The sequence below is a fragment of the Delphinapterus leucas genome, chromosome 1 (assembly GCF_059928025.1).
Source record: "Delphinapterus leucas isolate spDelLeu-1000000601 "Yukka" chromosome 1, BTC_Dleu_Yukka2, whole genome shotgun sequence".
Taxonomy (NCBI): domain Eukaryota; kingdom Metazoa; phylum Chordata; class Mammalia; order Artiodactyla; family Monodontidae; genus Delphinapterus; species Delphinapterus leucas.
The window spans coordinates 11,134,453-11,156,163 of NC_143129.1; the positions used below are offsets into that span (position 1 = coordinate 11,134,453).

The window sequence follows — 21,711 nt, forward strand, 5'->3', positions numbered from 1 at the left end:
CACAAAGCAGAGCAGCTGTCACTTACAAAGAATTACTGCATACAACAGCTCGTGGCTTTCTGGTCCGAGGACACAAATCATTCTTAGGACAAAGTAATTGTTTACTGTACTTCTGTTGGAAGCCTGAAGGGGACCGGCCAATGTCTTTAGATTATTTTTAATAGGAGTCATATTGAACAGTGGGTAAAAGCTCAGACTCCAAAGCCAAATGGCCTGGGTTGGGATCTTGGCACAGCCTCTTTTAGCTGTGTGACCTTGGGAAAGTTCCTTAACCTTTCCTTACCTCAGTTTCTTCACCTGAAAAATGGGACCAATAGTTGTAATTACCCCATAGGATAATTATTACAATTACAGTGTGTTCTAAAGTGTTTATGATAGTACCTGGCGTATACAGTTTGCTAGAGAAAAAAAAAAGTACTTGTTCTTTCCACAAAATTTATTGTACAAATATGATGTGCAATTCTTTCCTTAAGTGCCCCTTTTGCACAGAAATATTTACATTTTCTATAGTGCTGTAAAATGCTGCTTTTAAATAGAAAATCAATTTGACTTAAACTCGTTGTAATTAGTGGTATTATTAGAAGCTACTTCATTTTAAGGTAACATTACATTTTTAAAAAATCTGTATTTACCCCCTTGCCCAAATAGTAGGTGAAGATTATTTTCTAAGCAAACCAAGTTTAAGATTTACAAAAATGGTCACACTGAGATAGCAAGCTACTGAATCTACTACTGAATCTGCCAAAACAGTATCTGATACACAATCAAATTTTCCCATAGGTTTTAAAAGACACAAAAGGGGGGCTACCTATATTTGTCAATCTTTATTCCTGTGCCTATGACCCAGGGTAATAAATTATTAAAATGATATTGAGGAGTTTTCAAATAACTCAGAGGTTTTTAGTAGTTTGATTGATACTGTGCCCTCTTTCCTGATAGAAAATACAATAGGATATTCTAACACCACCTGCCGTTTACAACTGTGACTAGGTTCTACAAATGCGGAAGTGAAAAGAGACGCCAGCATAGTAAATTTGATTGTTTTCTGAGAGGAAAAAGAACTTAAATTTTATGTCACTAAAGATGGAAAGTTGTGGAATAGTATTTGTTGCAGGTAAATGGCCTGCCATTTGAGGCTATTTCTCACCCGGTCTGTGAATGAGATTTTCCGTACCTGTTTTCATTGGTATCAGAAAGGTCAAGAGAAAGAGCACTGAACCGTCCGGTGGAGACCTGTGTTCTCATTCTGTCTCTGAAACAGCTTTTCAGCAATGTTTTCGTATCTTTTTTTCTGCCATGTAAAATAATACAATAACAGAAACCTCTTTTTTAAAATACTTTCTAAGAATATATGAAAGGTAAAAATGATACATTATTTTTTAAAAGTTTTATATAATTATTTTTAAACACATGTAGCAACTGAAACTATAATGTGTTAGCACTCTGTTAAAATGACACTGATCGATCAGGACTGAGAACTCTGCTCACCCCAAAATGATCCATCCCTGTGGGCTCCTGTGGCGCTCTCTGCGCAGACGGCAACTGGCACTTATCACACAGCTACAATGTGCACATGCAGGGTGAGGTGATGTCACATGTGTTCTTTTATTCCATCCCAACACATTTAAGGTGCACTGACTTGCCTGTGTCCCATAGTTAGTAAATGACAGTGTCTCTGCCATTCCTGTCTCCTCCTGGTCAACCCACCTCTCCATAACACCTTCGGATTATGTCCTTTGGTATTTTAGTCATCTGTATTTGTTGAAAACTATTAACATATAAAGCCAAACCAGTGGTTTAAAACTTGTTAACACGTTCCTAAATTTTATTTCATAATTCAAATAAAATTCATCTATTCATCTGTTATACACCCAGGTTATTTCCTAATGCTTAAGAAATACATTATAAACCATTATTTTAAATACTGCAGCTCCATTTATAACAATGTCGCTCAAATGCTTTAGCTTTAAAGTGATCCTGATGCATGTATAAGAACGTGTTTCAATAACTTAAATACAATTTCAGTTCAAACAACTATTTACTTTAGATTTATTTGATTTGTTTGTAGATTTATTTGATTTGTTTGTATTACTCTTTTTTTTTTTTTGCGGTACGCGGGCCTCTCACTGTTGTGGCCTCTCCCGTTGCGGAGCAACAGGCTCCGGACGCGCAGGCTCAGCGGCCATGGCTCACGGGCACAGCCGCTCCGCGGCATGTGGGATCTTCCCGGACCGGGGCACGAACCCGTGTCCCCTGCATCGGCAGGCGGACTCTCAACCACTGCACCACCAGGGAAGCCCTGTATTACTCTTAATATTACTTAGCAATGTGATTCTTACTGCAGCTTTTCACTGCTACTGATATGGAAAAAAAAAGTGATGTGGTCTACGTCTGCATGATGCCAAAATGGCTGGGTGAAAAGTGATAAGTACAGTCAGTCATCCAGATGTTTTTGTATTTCCAGATGCTTGGCTTCATAGGTAAAACATCTGGAAAACTAACTATGATTTTCAGTTTTCATTTGGATGTTTACTGTTACATGCATGCAGCCATTAAGTATAGACAATTAACTGACCTTCAAAAACATACCTACACAGTGTGGTCCAGTCTCTCTGGAAACATTCTTTTTATGACTAGTGTTACTATGTATGGCGCCATGTCATTATAACTCTAGGTAGCAATAGAAATTGAATGCAGTTACACTGAGTAGCACTTCTGTGGCTGATTGTCTAATAAATGGAAAATTCATAACTGTAAAATTCTTTCACAAAGTTCATCCAGGAACCCAACCAATCTGTTGGAATTGGTTTATAATTCTGTATGAAACAAAAGAAAATAAAAAGAGTTGGGGGGAAGAAAACACAAATAAGGGGAACTCTGCACCAAAAGAAAAATGTACAGGGCAGGAAAAAAAAAAATCCTCTGACTTTATCAGCTTTGGCGACTCACTATGACTAATGTTGTGCTAACATGCACAGTGGCATCTCTACATCAATACAGGTGACTAAGATGTGAGATCATGAATTCCTGGCGGTCAGGGATAGTTCCACTCTGAGCTATGCAATTTTCATTAGCTGTCAAAATAAGTTCAGAAATTCCCTCACACCCAAATATTTTTAAAGATATCAGTTTCAGGGCTTCCCTGGTGGTGCAGTGGTTGAGAGTCCACCTGCCGATGCAGGGGACACGGGTTCGTGCTCCGGTCTGGGAAGATCCCACATGCCGTGGAGCGGCTGGGCCCGTGAGCCATGGCCGCTGAGCCTGTGCGTCCGGAGCCTGTGCTCCGCAACGGGAGAGGCCACCACAGTGAGAGGCCCGCGCACCGCAAAAAAAAAAAAAAGATATCAATTTCAAAGAGGGATTGGAATTACACGCATTTCCCTTAAGTATTAAGTAGAAAGGTAAAACGATGAGAGATTCCCAAGTTGACGCGCTGGCTTTGGTAGAGAAGCAGCGTTCCTGGAAAATAATCTAAGAATGCTCCCCTTCTTCTTATGTAATTAATTTAAAGCAAAAAGCCATTCCACCTCATCTTGGTTTTCAGGACGGCGCTTTCAGCGGGTCCTCCTTTTGTCTCTTCAAATGCTTCTTGGCTTGATTCTTCCTTCCCTTCCCACGCCCCCCTCTCTCCTTGACTCTCCTTTCTTTCCCCTTCTTGGTTACTTGCTACGTCATTCTTTTTCCCTTTTCCTTATATGGAAAGATCAGCTTCACTGGAGGGAGAAGACTCCACTTCAGTGTGAATCTTCACTTCATGCCCTTAAGGGTAAGAGAAGGGCCAGGGCCGCTCCTGCCCTCCTGCCTCCCCCTCCCCCTCCCCCAGATATCCAGTCAGAATACCCCATTGCCTGAGGCGGAAGGCTGTCGTGTTAGAACCCAAGAAAAGTGACATCCAAGCTTTGAGTGCAATGTGTCGGCCCGAGTATGCCGGAAAGTCTACTGCTGGCACAGCACTGCTGTCACCCCTTCCTAAGACGGCCTCCCCTGCATCACAGAGATGCCAGAAAATACACCTTCTCAAGTCACCTTCTCCCAGTGCCTCGTGCCTTGAGCTTGCCAATGAGGGGCACTTATGGGTTTGGAAAGTGGGAGAGAAGCCAGGATTCTCTGGACATTTCCTAGACTGGTCCCACACATGCACAGATGTGCCTCATAACAGCTTCCTAGGGAGTCTGGAGACCACTCATTCCACTGCTGCAGGATGGGATGGCTGGAAACTTCCCTGAGATTCTTCAGAACTTCAGCGCTTTCCTAGGAGCTTTCAAGAACCCCCACTTTGGTGCTTTGGACAAAGATCTTTCCTGGAAACTTCTTTGACTTCCTTTGGCCATCATACAAGCAGTGCCAGCCTCTTGGATTTGATGGCACATGACCTTCGCTGTCACTCAGGGCCCTGCGCCTAGAAGGGTCCTGTATGAATTTCCTAGAGCTTCCATAACAAACTACCAGAAACCAAGTGGCTTAAACAACAGAAATGTATTGCCTCACTGTTTCCAAGTCTGTGATCGAGGTGTCATCAGGACTGGTTCCTTCGGAGGGCTGTGAGGAAGAATCTATTGCAGGCCTCTCCCTCGTTTCTGATGGTCGACTGGCAATCTTTGACATCCTTTGGTTTATAGAAGCATCACCAGAATCTCTGTCCTCTGTCCTCAAATAGGAATTAAGGGCTTACAAATTACATAGGCTGTTCTGTGTACAAGCCCTTAATTCCTACATTAAACTCTTCATATCTGAAATATATAGAATGAATTTTTTCCTGACCAAATCCTGATTGATACACAGACCTAAGATAGAAAAGACTGGAGTAGCATACTCAAACAAGCAGAACTGTTCAGGTTTCGGTCCAGTCTTCAGATTAAAGGAGAGACGCTGAGGGTCACAGATACAGCACAAATGCAGTTGGAGTAGAAGCCCCGTACTCTTCATCCCCAACCTAGGTGAGCTGGGGATTTGACAGAACCGCAGATATGTGCTGGAATCCCAGGAAAAAGGTTGTTAGTGTCCCATTTTCCTTCTAGAACTCTGGAAACACATGAGGCCACCATAATTGCCAAGCCACCGTAGCACAAAATGGTCGAAGAGAGAAAACTACACAGGATCTGAGTAAGTGAAATCGTTTTATAGAGAATGCTTGTGGAAACATTAAAGCCGCCAAGTGCTTTCAAAATAAGTGAAGTAATTACTTTTTTATAATGCTGAGTTAGAGAAATTTAAACATTGTACCTGCTACTATTGCTTTCCTTCTTCCCCCTCTCCTCTGCCGTTCATCACAGAAGAGCAGAGGGACGCGGGTTTTGTGGGGAGACCGCCCAGGCCCACGCTCTGCTCTCCACTGCTACTAGCGAGGCTGGATGTAGTTAGTGCTCAGTGAATGGTAGGTATTATCTGCAGTCATTTGTTCTTGCCTGTATTCCTTCCTCAATTTCTCCAAGTAGAGAATAGAATCTTTAAAAATTTTGAAAAGTAACTGGAAGCAAAGACAACTCTGCAAGGGAATCTGGAATCGCTTCAAACTCAGTTAAACACAGATGCGATGCTAAGAGTATAGGAGCTAGAAACTGGAAAAATTTGGAGCAGCCACTATATTAAATATGGTTTTAAAAATCTACCACGACATATAAATACCTGCTGAACAATAGTAAATACATAACTACAATTGGATAATATCTGAGGTGGGTCAAGAGACTTTAAATCAGGGGAAAAGAAAGTAGGCAATGGGGCTTTCCAGGACTGGAAAGTTGCAAAATATTAATTGAAGGTCAAGGGCAAGAAAGTTAACAATAGAGATGACAGAGGCACATCAGTAAAACAGCTCCCCGTGGAGTCCAGGCTTGTTAAGGAGACATCAAGATATGGAAGGAGTGATGGACAGCATGAGTGTGGAGAGGCCAGGTGACTGAGATTCTGCTAAAGATGAAGTAAGATTTCAACAGAAGCAAGAAAGTGAGAAACTCGGGTTGTGGTGAGAATTTTGGTGGTAAAGCGATGGCAGGGTCTAACCTGAAGTTGTGGCGTTGTATCTCTATAGTGGAGTAGAGATGGAGGTCACCGAAATTAAGAAGCTCAAGAAGTTCCAAAAGCTTGGTCCATAAAATTCTGCAATAGCTCCTAATTGGATTTAGATAAACCGAAAACTTATTTTGGTACCTAAAAACCTTTGTAATATTTTCAAGTTCATTTCCCATGACAATCCTATCATCCCTTTACAGGCCAGTCCTATCAGACCATTTGCTTTTTCTCAAACCCACCACGTACTTCTACCCTCCTACGAGTTTGGACACACTGCTCTCTCTCCCTCTTTCTCTGGAAAATTCTTTCCCACCTGTCCACCTGATGAAGTCCTCCTTTAAGGCTTCTGTTAAATGTCCCATCCTCGGTGAAGTCTTCCCCTATTTCCTTACTGGTTTCATTCTCTGTGTTTCACAGCCCTTACACCATTATATTTTACTTATTTGTTACTTGCTTATCTCCCACAACTGCTTTGAAGACAAAGATCCTTGCCTATTATTAATGGTAACAGCTGACATTCACTGAGAGTTTATTTCACACCAGATACTGTGCTAATAAGCATTTTATGTGAATGATTTTATTTTGCTTAATTGTCAAAAAAATTATCCATGAGGCACTACTATGATGCCCATTTTATTAAGGATGAAACTGAAGCCCAGAGAAGTTAAGAAATTTGAAGCTGATCAAAAAGTTAGAAAGTGGGTAGAGTCAGGATTAAGAAAGTGGGTAGAGTCAGGATTAAGTAAGTAACAGCTTACAAGGAAGAGAAGAGAGTCAAGAACCAAACGATGGTCTTTCAGGAGCAGTGGGCTGAGTGAGAAAGCCAACTTTCCTCCTGGCCCTGAGAATCAAGGGGAGAGGAACCCTTTAATAAGTGTTGTGTGCAAAGTGGTTTCATCAGAAAAATACCAAGTTCCAGCAAAGGCCAAGGAATTAAAGGTGCATTGGAAAAAAATAAAAATGTTTTGTTTATTTACTTGCATTTGAGAAAAGACTATGGGGGTGGAGTGGGGGGAAGCAGGTGACCACTATTCTGGAAATCAGGAAGGAGTTTTTCCCATGACACTTCCATAGAAACTGTACATTAGCAGTGTGTAACTCGAGGTTAGATCGCCCTTCTGAATCCAGCTATCTACAGGATATCTCCGCCAACTATCTCACAGGCATCATTCAACAATTCCAAATACAGACTCTCTCTCTTCCGTCCACCCTCTCTGACCCTCTACACCCCCATCCCTGTCAGTAAATGGGATTATCATCCAGGTCACCCAAGCCAGATTTCTAGCAACTATCGTCATCTCACTTGTTATTTCCCACATCCTAATTAGTCATCAAATCCTGTCATTTCTCCCTTAGAAATGGATCTAAGGTGCCATCCCCATCGCTGTAAACTTATCCAGACCCTCGCCATCTCTCATCCGGTCTGACTACTACTGGCTTCTCTCTTCCTAATCACTCTCTACATTTCTGACAGTGATCTTTATATGATATAAATCTGATTTTACTATCGTCTGTGTAAATTTTTAAAATACTTTCTCCTTATCTAGGAAAAAGCACAGTGTCTTGGAATACTGTAGAAGCTTCTAAAAGATGTGGACTCTGTTGGGGCCACCTACAAGGATGGTCTTGCGGCCCACCGTGTCTCATGCCCCTAGACTGCACAGAGCTGTTCTGCTTACTTGTAAAGCCCACTCCTCCCTCCCTTCTGCCCTGGCTGATTCCAGTTAGTTCTCCAAGATTGAGGTCCAGTATCACATGATCCTGGAAACTGTAGTGAACCACTTAGACCTGCCTTAAGCACCACTTCACTGTAATATAAAAGTATATATTATATTGTACAGCAATTGCTTTATTTGTCAATTTTATCTACAAAATTGCTAGATTTTTGAGGTCAAAGTCTTTGTCTTTTAACACTGAGATCTGTAGCATTTAGCACATATTCTGGGACATAGCAAATGCTCAGTGAATTGTGAGTGAATGATCATGTCATAGCTATGGAGTGACTCACCTTCTCTCCTGGAAGTGATCGGCATGCCAGGATGCAGCTTCTCAATGCTTCCACAATCCTGGGCCCAGTCAAAATCAAAGCCATAAAGTCAAATCTGTGGCTTTGGCAAATGTCTAAACAAAGCATTGTTTCTGAACAATTGTGCCCTAAACTTCTGATCAGCATTTAGAGATTTTTCAGCTCAATATGCATCTTTCAGCAATTAGAGATCAAGGTTAACTCTACTGCAAGATAATGCACATCACAGGTTATCAGCCAGGAGCAGGTCTGGTCACCGACGCTGTCATCACTCATCACAGTGGGGATAGAGGGAACCACACACACCGTGTGGCATTGACCAACCACTCTGATCACCTTTCTCATTATCTGCAGAGCCCACACTTTGGAAATAATTCCACTTTAGCTTTAAGTTATCATCCTACATTTCAGAGTCCACCCAATATAATTAATATCTAACAGGCCTCTCTATGCACAACATTTTCCTTTTGAATAAGAATTATATATGCTATTTCTGGGGTCTTTAAGGAATGATATACGGTACATCAGTTACAACACTTGTCAGTGCAAATCTGGACCCAGTATCAGTGCAGAGGTACATAGCACACGTTTCCATTACAGCTATGGGTTTACAGTAGAGGTCTGGATTTCTATATATCAGGTATAATCTTTTAACATCCTGGAACAATGAAAAGAGGCTGTGCCACTTCCTGCTCTGATTAATAGTGTCAAGCTAGTAAAATAATGATTAGCAAGATGCTATGAGAGATTAGAGTCGGGATTTTTATTTTCAGTGGGAACATCTCTGGATTTTTATCCAAAAGGATCTCTGGCTTGTGCATTTAGACACACCTTTCCTAAAGATACCAAAAAGTTATTAACACACCTTTTAAAAAGCATTCACTTAAAGTAGACTTTACAAGCCTAGGATTCATCTCTGAAGGACAAGTAAGTTTCATCAATTCCAAGACTGCTATGTTTCACCCTCATATATATATATATATATATATATATATATATATATATATATTTTTTTTTTTTTTTTTTTGCGGTACACGGGCCGTTCACTGCTGTGGCCTCTCCTGTTGCGGAGCACAGGCTCCGGATGCGCAGGCTCAGCGGCCATGGCTCACAGGCCCAGCCGCTCTGCGGCATGTGGGATCTTCCTGGACCGGGCACGAACCTGTGTCCCCTGCATCGGCAGGCAGACTCTCAACCCCTGCGCCACCAGGGAAGCCCCACCCTCATATTTTTAACTTCTAGAAACCACCATGGACTTTACAATCAACAGTACCTTGGTGTTGTGCTATATTTTAGTTGCGGAATTTTTCTTTCTTAGTGTATATGAAGTCAATGTAATTATCAATGATGAATTTAACCCTGATAAAATATGAAAATAGATGTATTCTTTTATTATTTCTAATAATATTTATTACATATTATAATATGTATTAAAGTATTATTAATACTTATTATTCCCACCAGAATCTACTCCAGGGACCCAGCCTCTCCCTACCCAAAAACTAGGGCTCCCAGGCGCCCCAACTGGAGGGTCCCCAGGCAGACCACCTGGCTGGCCAAGGCAAGGCAGTGAGTTCCTGCCAGCTGTGCCTTCGGGGGGAACGGGCATCATTAGGTGGATTAGGGCTTGTAATTGGCGGATGTCTGGTTTCCCCCAGAAGCACAGGATACAGAACTGGCCTCTCCTGAACCGGGTTCTGGCCCGGATTCCCCCTGTTCCAGAGAGCAATGTGCGGAGCACATGCACAGCTGGCTCCCAGGCCTCCAGGGTCTCTCACAGAGGATGCCTGCTGCCTGACCCGCACATCTCTGGGGGGCTTAGGAGGGCCCATCACACCTGCCACCAGGTGGAATAAGCTCCTTTGGGTAGGTTAGGCTTGGAATTAGGCAGATGCCTTGTGTCTTCATGACCCTTGAACTCTTTCCAGGCCATTGGCTACCCTTAACCACAGGAGATACTCTTGGGCAATAGGCACTATTTTATTTATTTAACTAATTATATCATTGTTATTATAGCTATCTAAATCTTCCTTGTTTCTGAAAGGTATGCTTTCAGCAAGAGTCATAACTGGAATAACCTCTTTAATATTAAGCATGCTTTTTGCTCATTTTGTTAACCCCTTTCATATTTTGCCCTATTCCCTCCTCCTCTTATCATTCGTGAAAGTTTAAGAATGTTCTTGACTCTATTTCATCCCCATCTTTCCAGAATATTCATGGAGGCTAGACCTCGTTCTAGGAGAGGAAAGAACGGCTCTTTTCTCGTCAGCCCTAAGGGCAGGCGGAGAGCGGCAGTGCCTTCCTGTTCTGCCTTGTCTGTGACCCTTCCTAGAGTGCTGGTCTACTGTGGAAATGCTCTTCCGCCTCCCCTACTCTAACCAGCTCGCCCTTCATTCCTCTTCTCCAGCCATTTTTCTCTCAACTCGTCTCTGTGCTATACCTCCAAACTTCATCCCATCTGAAATGTCATAACATGTACAAAGATGTTACTTGATTTTAAAATCTTACTTTCCTAAGTCAATAGGCATGACTTCCTTAATCTACTGCCCATATTTTATATGTGTGTAGATATACATTTTTAATGTGTAAAAGTGAGAAAATCTATACCAAGTTTAAATTGGAGTAACCCATTTCAGGGTCTCCAAGATGCTATGTCTGAAAAACACACTACTTTTCTGAGTGGCTTATATCTTGCTTAATTTTTTAAGTTTCTTGGGAAGATTATAGGAAAATTATGAAGTTCACATTTTATGTTAAATATGCCAATATTATACATTTCACCCTTCGGTAATTACAATCTTTTCATCATAAACATCTTTCTTATGTTTCTCTTCATTAGGATAATTGTTATTCCTGAGTATTTGAAAAGTTATAATATTAACAATTTCTTAAATCCTTTATTTTATGATATGGCAGTTTCAGAAGTTAAATTCTTGCCTAGACATATCATAATATTCCAGTTTTAACTCATAAACAGAGTGCAGAGGTTATGACCTCAGTTAACCCATTCCTGAGTATGAGTCTAATATATTCAAAAAGAAAGCAGTTCAGGTATAAGAAAATGATACCTGTAAAAATTATTGGTCAACATGGTGTAAACAACGATAATAGTGGGGGACTTTAACATTCCACTTACACCAATGGACGGATCATCCAGACAGAAAATTAATAAGGAAACACAAGCCTCAAATGACACATTAGAACAGACAGACTTCACTGATATTTAGAGGACATTCCATCTGAAAGCAGCAGAATACACTTTCTTTTCAAGTGCACATGGAATATTCTCCAGGATAGATCATATCTTGGATCACAAATCAAGCCTCAGTAAATTTAAGAAAACTGAAATCATATCAAGCACCTTTTCTGACCACAACACTATGAGATTAGAAATCAACTACAGGAAAAAAACTGTAAAAAACACAAACACATGGAGGCCAAACAATATGCTAGTAAATAACCAGTGGATCACTGAAGAAATCAAAAAATACCTAGAAACAAATGACGGAGAAAACACAATGACCCAAAACCTATGGGATGTGGCAAAAGCAGTTCTAAGAGGGAAGTTTATAGCAATACAATCCTATGTCAAGAAACAAGAAACATCTCAAATAAACAGCCTAACCTTACACCTAAAGCAACTAGAGAAAGAAGAACAAACACAACCTAAAGTTAGTAGAAGGAAAGAAATCATAAAGATCAGAGCAGAAATAAATGAAATAGAAATGAAGAAAACAATAGCAAAGATTAATGAAACTAAAAGCTGTTACTTTGAGAAGATAAACAAAATTGATAAACCTTTAACCAGACTCATCAAGAAAAAAAGGGAGAGGAGTCAAATCAATAAAGTTAGAAAGGAAAAGTTACAACTGACAACACACAAAAACAAAGGATCATAAGAGACGACTACAAGCAACTATATGCCAATAAAATGGAAAACCTGGAAGAAATGGACAAATTCTTAGAAAGGCACAACCTTCCAAGACTGAACCAGGAAGAAATAGAAAATATGAACAGACCAATCACAAGCACTGAACTTGAAACTGTGATTAAAAATCTTCCAGCAAGCAAAAGTCCATGACCAGATGGCTTCACAGGTGAATTCTATCAAACATTTAAAGAAGAGCTAACACCTATCCTTCTTAAACTCTTCCAAAAATTGCAGAGGGAGAAACACACCCAAGCTCATTCTATGAGGCCACCATCACCCTGACACCAAAACCAGACAAAGATACCACAATATGAGAAAATTACAGGCCAGTATAACTGATGAACATAGACGTAAAAATCCTCAACAAAATACGAGCAAACAGAATCCAACAACACATTAAAAGGATCATACACCATGATCAAGTGGGATTTTTCGCAGGGATGCAAGGATTCTTCAATATATGCAAATCAATCAATATGATACACCATATTAAGAAACTGAAGAATAAAAACCAAATGATCATCTCAGTAGATGCAGAAAAAGCTTTTGACAAAGTTCAACACCCATTTATGATAAAAACTCTCCAGAAATTGGGCATAGAGGGAAACTGCCCCAACATAATTAAGGCTGTATATGGCAAACCCACAGCAAACATCATTCTCAATGGTGAAAAACTGAAAGCATTTCCTCTAAGATCAGGAACAAGACAATGATGTCCACTCTCGCCACTATTATTCAACATAGTTTTGGAAGTCCTAGCGACGGCAACCAGGGAAGAAAAGGAAATACAAGGAATCCAAATTGGAAAAGGAGAAGTAAAACTGTCACTGTTTGCAGATACAATACTATACATAGAAAATCCTAAAGATAACACCAGGAAAATTCTAGAGCTAATCAATGAATTTGGTAAAGTTGCAAGATACAAAATTAAGGCACAGAAATCTCTTGCATTCCTATACACTAACAACAAAAGATCAGAAAGAGAAATTAAGGAAACATTCCCATTTACCATTGCAACAAAAAGAATAAAATACCTGGGAATAAACCTACCTAGGGAGGCAAAAGACCTGTACTCAGAAAACTAAGATACTGATGAAAGAAATCAAAGACGACACAAACAGATGGAGAGATATACCATGTTCTTGGATTGGAAGAACCAACATTGTCAAAATGACTATACTACCCAAAGCAATGTACAATGCAATCCCTATCAAATTACCATTGGCATGTTTCACAGAATTAGAACAAAAAATTTTACAATTTGTATGGGAACACAAAGGACCCCAAATAGCCAAAGCAATCTTGAGAAAGAAAAACAGAACTGGAGGAATTGAGCTCCCTGACTTCAGACTAAACTACAAAGCTACAGTAATCAAGACAGTATGGTATTGGCACAAAAAGAGAAATATAGGTCAATGGAACAGGATAGAAAGCCCAGAGAGAAATCCATGAAGCTATGGTCACCTAATCTATGACAAAGGAGGCAAGACTATACAATGGAGGAAAGACAGTCTCTTCAATACATGGTGCTGGGAAAACTGGACAGCTACATGCAAAAGAATGAAATTAGAATGCTCCCTAACACCATACACAAAAATAAACTCAAAATGGATTAAAGACCTAAATGTAAGGCCAGACACTCTGAAACACTTAGAGGAAAACATAGGCAGAACACTCTATGACATAAATCGCGGCAAGATCTTTTTTGACACACCCCCTAAAGGAATGAAAATAAAAACAAAAATAAAGAAATGGGACCTAATTAAACTTAAATGCTTTTGCACAGCAAAGGAAAACATAAATAAGATGAAAAGACAACCCTCAGAATGGGAGAAAATATTTGCAAATGAAACAACTGACAAGGGATTAATCTCCAAAATATACAAACAGCTCAAGCAGCTGAATTATCAAAAATACAAACAACCCAAGCAAAAAATGGGCAGAGGACCTAAATAGACATTTCTCCAAAGAAGACATACAGATGGCCAAGAGGCACATGAAAAGATGCTCAACATCACTAATTATTAGAGAAATATAAACAGCAATGGTACTAGTAGCAATATTGAGGATGTTAAAATAGTGACAACCAGCATATGCATAGACTTAAATAGTTTATGAAAAAACTTTCATTAAGTCATGTCATTCTCACCAGGACCCTGAGGTTAGGTGATATTATTATGCTTATATGTTAAAATGAGGAAACAGAAGCTCAGAACTCTTGTTATTTATCAATACCAAACCACTAGAGAACATCAAAGCTGGACCTGGAATCCCTGTCTCCTGCTAATTCCTCATATTACAGGCTAGTATCATGTATGACCATATCTCCTCCTCACTCAGCCCGCGCACCCTGCTCATAGCTGGGAAGGCACTAAGAGGAGGAGTCGGAGGGAGACAGAGTTTAGGATGGAGCACGTCATCCGTAACTACTGCCTAAACCACAAGCCAATCATCAGAGCAAACACGACCGGAGAGACACCACCCCTTTCTAAAACATCTCTGCAGTCCTTCCCCCTTGCATTCAGCTCATTGTTATTCATTCAAAAATAATAATAAATGTAGCCAGAGGACAAAAGTCTCAGCTCTACATCCTGGAAGTGGTGCACCCCTGCTCTGCTATGGTCCGTTTTCTCTCTGGAGCGTTTCCTGACCCTGACCGGCATCTTCCTTTGTGCTTCCTCTGCACTCTGTTCAGAGAGAGACTGTAATTTTTGTTTACACTCCTCCTCCCTGAATAAATTTTGCCTTAGTCATCTTTATATTTCCACGGTCCGGCAGAGTGTCCAGTGCCTTGCAAGGCTGTGATAAATATTTGCTGAGCAAATAGCATTTGCTATTTTGTGCACTCATTCAACACACATTTGTCAAAAGCCAGAAACTACATTTCATCATAAAAACTACTTCAAATGGCTCTAGTCCTGAGCAAAGGCCTGAACAGTGTTTAATTGCCTTTACATGACACCACCAAAAGTTGGTCAATTTAATAATTAAGAACATATAGAAAAACAACCATTTTCCTTTGATAAAATAAAGATACAGCCTGTGAAATTCAGAATTTCTCTTCAGGCTGTTATACATTATTTTCCTTTGAGGTCTGAAAGATAATTGTTATGGGTATATTACATGGTGAGTAAAATTTGAGATATCTAGGTAGGTGCTCATAGAATCAATATTTAAGTGTTATTTAAACTGGTGTCATATATTGAGTATGTTTATATAAATATGGACAATTTATTAAAAATTATTCCCAGTAAATTGATGTAAGTTCATCAAGTTTTATGTCTTAATTTTATAATCAGGATTATACTTTCAGTAAAAAAAATCTTTCAATAGTAATGATAATATTATTTCTCATGAAATAAGCTTATATTTTATAATATATAATACTTTTATTTTTCCCAGATTATTTTCATGACCATTAAATTACCCACTTGATTCATCATAGATGCTTCAAAGTGCTTTAGTTGATCAAAAATACATTTAGGCATGATGGAACATCAAGAATAGGTTCTAATCTCCACACTGACTGAAATTCAAAATATGCCTTTAATAAATGCCACTGTAATTGCAGTGTCAGAGTTCGCTACCTCTTAGAATCAAAATGGATGAGGACTACTGGAGAAAGCTCAGAGAAGAACATGAAGAATTATCAAAAAAAAAAAAAAAAAAGCTCTGATAGGAAATTTTAAATGAGTAAAAAGATGCAGAGAAGTAGGGTAAGTCTCAGGTGTGGATGTGAAAAACGCTGCATGACGACATGGTTGATCTGAACTTCTAAGGAAGCCTGCATGGTTGCTAGAAATATTGTGAAGGATAGACCTGTGCTGAATAATCTGGACATCCCGCCAGAGGGCAGAAGAAAGCAGGCCGGGGAAGGTGTGCTCTCGTTTCGTTTGCGTGATCCGTGATCCTTCAGTGTTCATTTCTGTCCTAAATTTTAAAGGAAAAAAGGTGCTATTGTGATACTTCTCTTTCACTCTTTCCTCTCAAATAATAGTCCATTTACTTGGATTATTGTATTACTCTCCATTGGGCACCCTAATTCTACCTTAACCTCTCCCTTCAGCATATCCTCAACATAATAAGCAAAGACATTTTATTAAAATGCAAGTCAAGGGACTTCCCTGGTGGTCCAGTGGTAAAGACGCCACCTTACAATGCAGAGGACGGGGGTTCGATCCCTGGTTGGGGAACTAGGATCTTGGGGAACTAAGATACCATATGCTATGGGGCAACTAAGCCCACGTGCCACAACTACTGAGCCTGTGTGCCTCAACTAGAGCTCATGAGCTGCAAACTACAGGGCCCACACACTCTGGAACCCGTGCACCACAACTACAGAGCCCACACGCCCTGGAGCCTACGTGCCACAACTAGAGAGAATCCCATGCACCACACCTAGACAGAAGCCCGTGCACCACAACGAAAGATCCCACATGCCTCAACGAAGATCCTACGTGCTGCAACTAAGACCCAACGCAGCCAAAAATAAATTAAATAAATAAATAAAATGCGAGTCAAACCATTTCAGTCTTCTGCTCAAAACTCTTCAACAAGTTTGGGATTAACAGATACTCACTACTATGTATAAAATAGATAAACAACAAGGACCTATTGTATAGCACAGGGAACTATATTCAATATCTTATAATAATCTATAATGGAAAAGAAACCAATTCACTTTCTTGTACACCTGAACCTAACACAACATTGTAAATCAACTATACTTCAACAAACATTAAAAAAAAAAAAAAAAAACAACTCTCCAACAACTTCCCATCTCACATAGAGGAAGAGCCAAAGTCATTACCGTGACCTATAAGTCTCAGTAATCTGAATCTATTATGTCTCCTCCTTGCCCACTCCACTCCAATCACATAGATCTCATTGCTGCTTCTCCAACATTCCATGGACTCTGCCTCAGGGCCTTTGCACATGCTGTTCCTCTTCCAGGGGTGCTATTCCACAAGGCATTTGCCCGACTCCCTTTCTCACCTCCCTAGAACTTTATTCTCCTGTCAACTTCTCAGTGAGGCCTTCCCTGGTCATTCTACCTAAAGCTTAATCCCTAATTCCCTCTTTTTTTGTTTTACATTTTTCCACTGAGTTTACCACCACCTACCCTACTACATATTTTTACCTACCTATTACTTATTTTATACATGTCTATCTCTTCCTTCTTGAATGTAAGGGGACTTTTTCATCACTTTTCTTATTATATTTACAGAAACAAAACAATGCCTGACACATTGCAGGGACTCAATATATACATATGTGCTTGTTCACTAAATTAATGACTGAACGAACTCAAACATTTATTTTTACCCATATCATTTATCTGGAACTGTTTCCAGTAATAAATAGTATATAAACATATGTATACACTGTATATATAAAATAAATATATAAGTATGTAAAATAAAATATATAAAATAAAATATAAATATATTAAAATATACATATAACTACTTTGTGTTGACTCTTTTTCCTCGTCTCATAAAGTTTGTGAAATAAGAATCAAGGATGCCACATGAGAATCCACGTAATTGTCTACATCGGTGATTCTCAAAGTGTGGTCCCCAAACTAGCAGCATCAGCACCGCCTGGGAACTTGCCATAAATGCAGTTCTTGGACCCCACCTCAGATCTATTGAATCAGAAACTGTACTTTAATAGTGAGTCTGTTGCATGCTAAAGTTTGAGAACCACTGGTAGAGATTATAAATTCATTAAGCTGGAAATGGCAATTGAACTTTTAATGCATTCTCATTTTCGTATTACGGATTTCAAGTTTTTTGTTGGTAAAATAAGTTTGGAAATATTCCGGCTTTGATAAATGTCAGCGAGTCTTCTTCCTAGGGATGGTACACCTACTCTTCCCTTACATGCCTATACCCCTCTTCCAGGCCTGGTCCTAACGCCTTACACCTGGTCTTGCAATGGCTTTCTAACTAGTCTCCATGTGCTAACTTGTCTCCGTATACTAAGACATTTTCTTGAATATAAAGTGAATTTCTTCACATATTTTTGTTTCTGAAATAGAGCTGGATCTTACAGTCGATAAGTACATTTAATATAGTGTTTTTTCTTATTTCCCAAAAGATTATTTTTATACCAAAGATCTGTTTTACAGTTGAGGAACTAAGATATTTTCCTATATTGTTTTGCTTCACCGTGCATCCAACTGGCCTTCCCCCTGCCCTCCTGTAGCTCTATTTTTCTCATGCTGCAGGCATTTTAACGTGAAAAATGTTCATTAGTCAATCGGGCTAATTCTAACGAAGACTTCAATTACAGAATGATCCATTGCAAGCCCTTGAACTAAAAGCAGTCACATGCTCAAAGCTAATATTCTTTTCATTAAAAAAAAGTTGGCCGCTGTTCGCTTTCAGCTGAAACGGAGTTTTTGCTTATGCAGCGCAGATTCCCGCCAGCACCTTGAGCGCCTCTGGAGCCGGAGCCCGCTGCTGTAGCTCGTGAATCCCCCGGCAGGAGGGCGCAGAGCGGAGAAGCCCCTTAGGGTGAACCCTCTCTCCAAGTGCTACCACTCTCTCCTCTCCTGCCTCCCTGTCTTTGAAAATTTATTACGTTTTCTGGCTGTGCTGCTCAGAGGAACGCGGGCTTTTTCCTGTAAGCCGGGTTCTTTATGATCACTCTAAATTTGGACATGGCCCGCGACAGCTCGGGCCTGCGATATAGTTTCCGGGATGCGTCTGGAGGGCCGGGGCGAGCCGGAGCCTCCGCGAACCGGTGCTGAGGGCCGAGGGCTTTCTTCTGTCCTTTTCAGCTCCAGCTTTTTCCCTGATTCTATAGACCTTCTTTGGGGTTCTCATTAATTGGCCTGAGTTGCCATGAACACTGGAAACCACAGGGCAGCGCCAAAAAAACAAGCTTCCTTGAGGGTCTAAAGGTTGGGGCTGTGCAAGAAAATTTTCCAATTAGGTTCACATAAACTTAATTTCTGGCTTCCAGCCAGGCTGTGCATTAGAACCGTCAGCTAAATGTGGTTCTCGGGAGGCAGAAACGAGCACCTCTGGCTCAGAGCTCCTTGGGGAGTTGCTCCTGTGCAGTCAGGCCTGAGAACCATGGAGGAGATCCCAGACGCGGGCTACCTCACTGTGGGAGGAGACTGGTGATCAAGCCTAAACCACACCTTTCTCTCCGAACAAGCCTACCCAGCTAATAATAGACCTTGTTCTTAATGCCTTCTGAGTCGTTCACTGAAATGCTGTTTGCAGGTAAGTTGTATATATGTCCCTTGAAAAGCTGAAATAATAAAATGTAGCTGATTTCTTGGAAAACAAAAGGAGAACATATTTAAATAGGGAACAACACTTTTATATCAGGGTTTGGGCAAGGGAAGTGTCCTCATTGTGGACTTTGCGTGTTTTAGTGAGGAAAAGGCATTGATTCTTATTAGGCCCAGCAGGGATATGATGCAGCCACAGGATACATTAATTTATTGCACAGTGAAATGCCTTATGATGGAGTTTTACTACATTTCACATTTGCGACACACCTTTGACATCTTTTATGCCTAAATTTAAACCACTTAAACGATTCATTACAATCCAATTAAATTAAAATGTAAATGTAAAAACACGTAGACTGTAAAACATAATTTTTCAAGCTGTGTTTCTGCAATTATAAGACTGTTTCAGAAAACTGTAGTTAAAATGGCTGAAACATGTGATCTCACATCGATTCCTTTTAGTCACCACTCAGGATATTGTATTAGGAGCAGGAAATCGAAGATATTATCTTAATAAACTATAGTGGTTTTTAAATGTAACCTTTATAAACAGAAGCAATCCCAAACCAGCCCTACAAAAATTTACTTCTCATTTTTATTCAAAAATTAATAAAATTGATTTTGGTGGTGAGCACACTGTAGTGTATACAAAAGTAGAAATATAATGCTGTTTGTATGAAACATAATGTTACAAATCAACAGCACCTCAATAAAAAAAAAATTTTAAACTTAATAGTTGAAATCAATTGCTATAACTCAATTAAGAGAATGGATATGATAGTATGGCATATGAACAACGGGTTTTTTCATGTAGAAGTACTGTTTTATAAGCTCCTTTAGTACACCCCATAACTTTTAGCATAGTATTGGTAATTCAAAGGCACTCAACAAAATAATTTTCCACTTGACACAAGCATTCTACCATCATGAAGTATGCATAAAGAGAAAGTAAAATCTAGTTTAATATCTATTTATTATACATCAGTTTCATTACTAGGAAGGGTGCCCAGAAAGTTAAGGAAGAATTAATTAGAACAATTCACTTACAGTTTATTAAGCCACCATTATTCGCTGTGCTGAGTACTACTCTTTTTAATTCACTAACTTAATATAATAAATACCCCCAAAGTATTGATGAATTAAAGAACAAATATAAGAAATGACTTCTTTCAAAACTAACACTTTAGTGGGAGGAGACAAAAACACATATCTGAAGAAGAGGACAGAATACAGGAAGTTCTTTAATAGAGGTGCAAACTACTATGGAAGTAATAAATAATCATAATTACTACATAGCTACTAGTAAGTCAGAAATACTTCTTGAGCTGGGTGGTGAACTGAGGATTTAAAGTAAAGAAGAACTTTACAGAGTAGATATTGTGAATCGAGGAAGGGCCTTCCAGAAGGATGGACGCCACTAGAATAAAGAGTGAAGATGCCTTGAGGAAATAGAATGCTTTGGTGGAATGGTGGGTGGAGATATGACCCATAAGTAAGGGACAAATTATGGAGGGTTTTTAGTGAGACATTAAAATTGGTCTCTATGTAGTGGGGAGCTCTCAAGTCCCTTCAGAAGGGAACAGCACAGCCAGGTCTATTTTAGAAGGATTATTTTGGAGGCATTGTTCAGAACCAGTTGGGGAAGATAAGGGTCTGGAGAAGGTACTGTGCTTCACACAAGAGATCTGACGGCATGAGGCAAGGCACTGGCAACAGAGTGGATGAGCTCAATTTGGGAGACCTCCTGGATGTCAAAACAACAGAATTTGAGGATTAGCTGTAGGTGAAGGTCAAGGGAGAGGGAGCAAATTTTATATCAGAGCCACTAGGGATATGTCTACTTTGTAAAATAGACATTTCTAGAATCTGTAATATTAGCAAAATGACCCTGGAGGGTTCTGGTACAAATTTAGAAGGGGAATATTTGTTAAATAATTATATTGCTTAGCATACTTGGAAAAAGAATGACAAGACCAAGAAGTAAGTGTCAAAGGGTTGGGAAAAGGCAAGTTGGAAGCCAAATACCCCAGGAGGCTACAAAAGTGGCAAGAACTAAGGGAAAAAGAGGCATAACAGGAGAATGATGTCACAGAGCTAGTAGTCAGGAAGCCCGGGAAAGTGGTGAGCAGAAGTTAGAACGAACGTGAGAAAGCAAAGACCCCTTACAGTAGACGGAAAATCCACAGAGTAAAATGGTGTAAGGAAGATGGTTGGCATGAAAAACTGACCTAAATGGGCAGCTGACTCAGGAGAATGGCGGGAGGGGGGAGGAATGGAGACTGAGCGCCAGGATGATGAACAGCAGGTAGCCTTGTAATGAATGAGCTGCTTGTTACTCTATTACTAAATCAACATCAGCAACAACTTTGTGAATAGGTATGAGGGACGATTACTTGCTATTTCCAAGAGATTCAACAAGAAGTGACTTCTTTAGGAGTAAACTCGTGACTTATCTCATCCGCCATGCTCTGTCAGCCTTGCTATCCTTGGTGT

The 21,711-nt window shown here is 39.9% G+C and overlaps 1 protein-coding gene across 2 annotated transcripts in view; it reads right to left on the reverse strand.

The window, feature by feature from the left end:
- The window catches only part of CRB1 (crumbs cell polarity complex component 1), a 270,924-nt gene that overhangs the window by 127,716 nt on the left and 121,497 nt on the right, over positions 1 to 21,711 (reverse strand). The window contains exon 1 of one of the 2 annotated variants that reach the window (XM_089906531.1): positions 1,175 to 3,829. The exons of the other annotated variant lie outside the window; for it this stretch is intronic. Coding sequence (XP_089762657.1) covers positions 1,175 to 1,184 — 10 coding nt within the window. The 5' untranslated portion in view covers positions 1,185 to 3,829. Of the gene's footprint in view, positions 1 to 1,174; positions 3,830 to 21,711 lie in introns of those variants that run through there. 2 annotated transcript variants of the gene reach the window in all.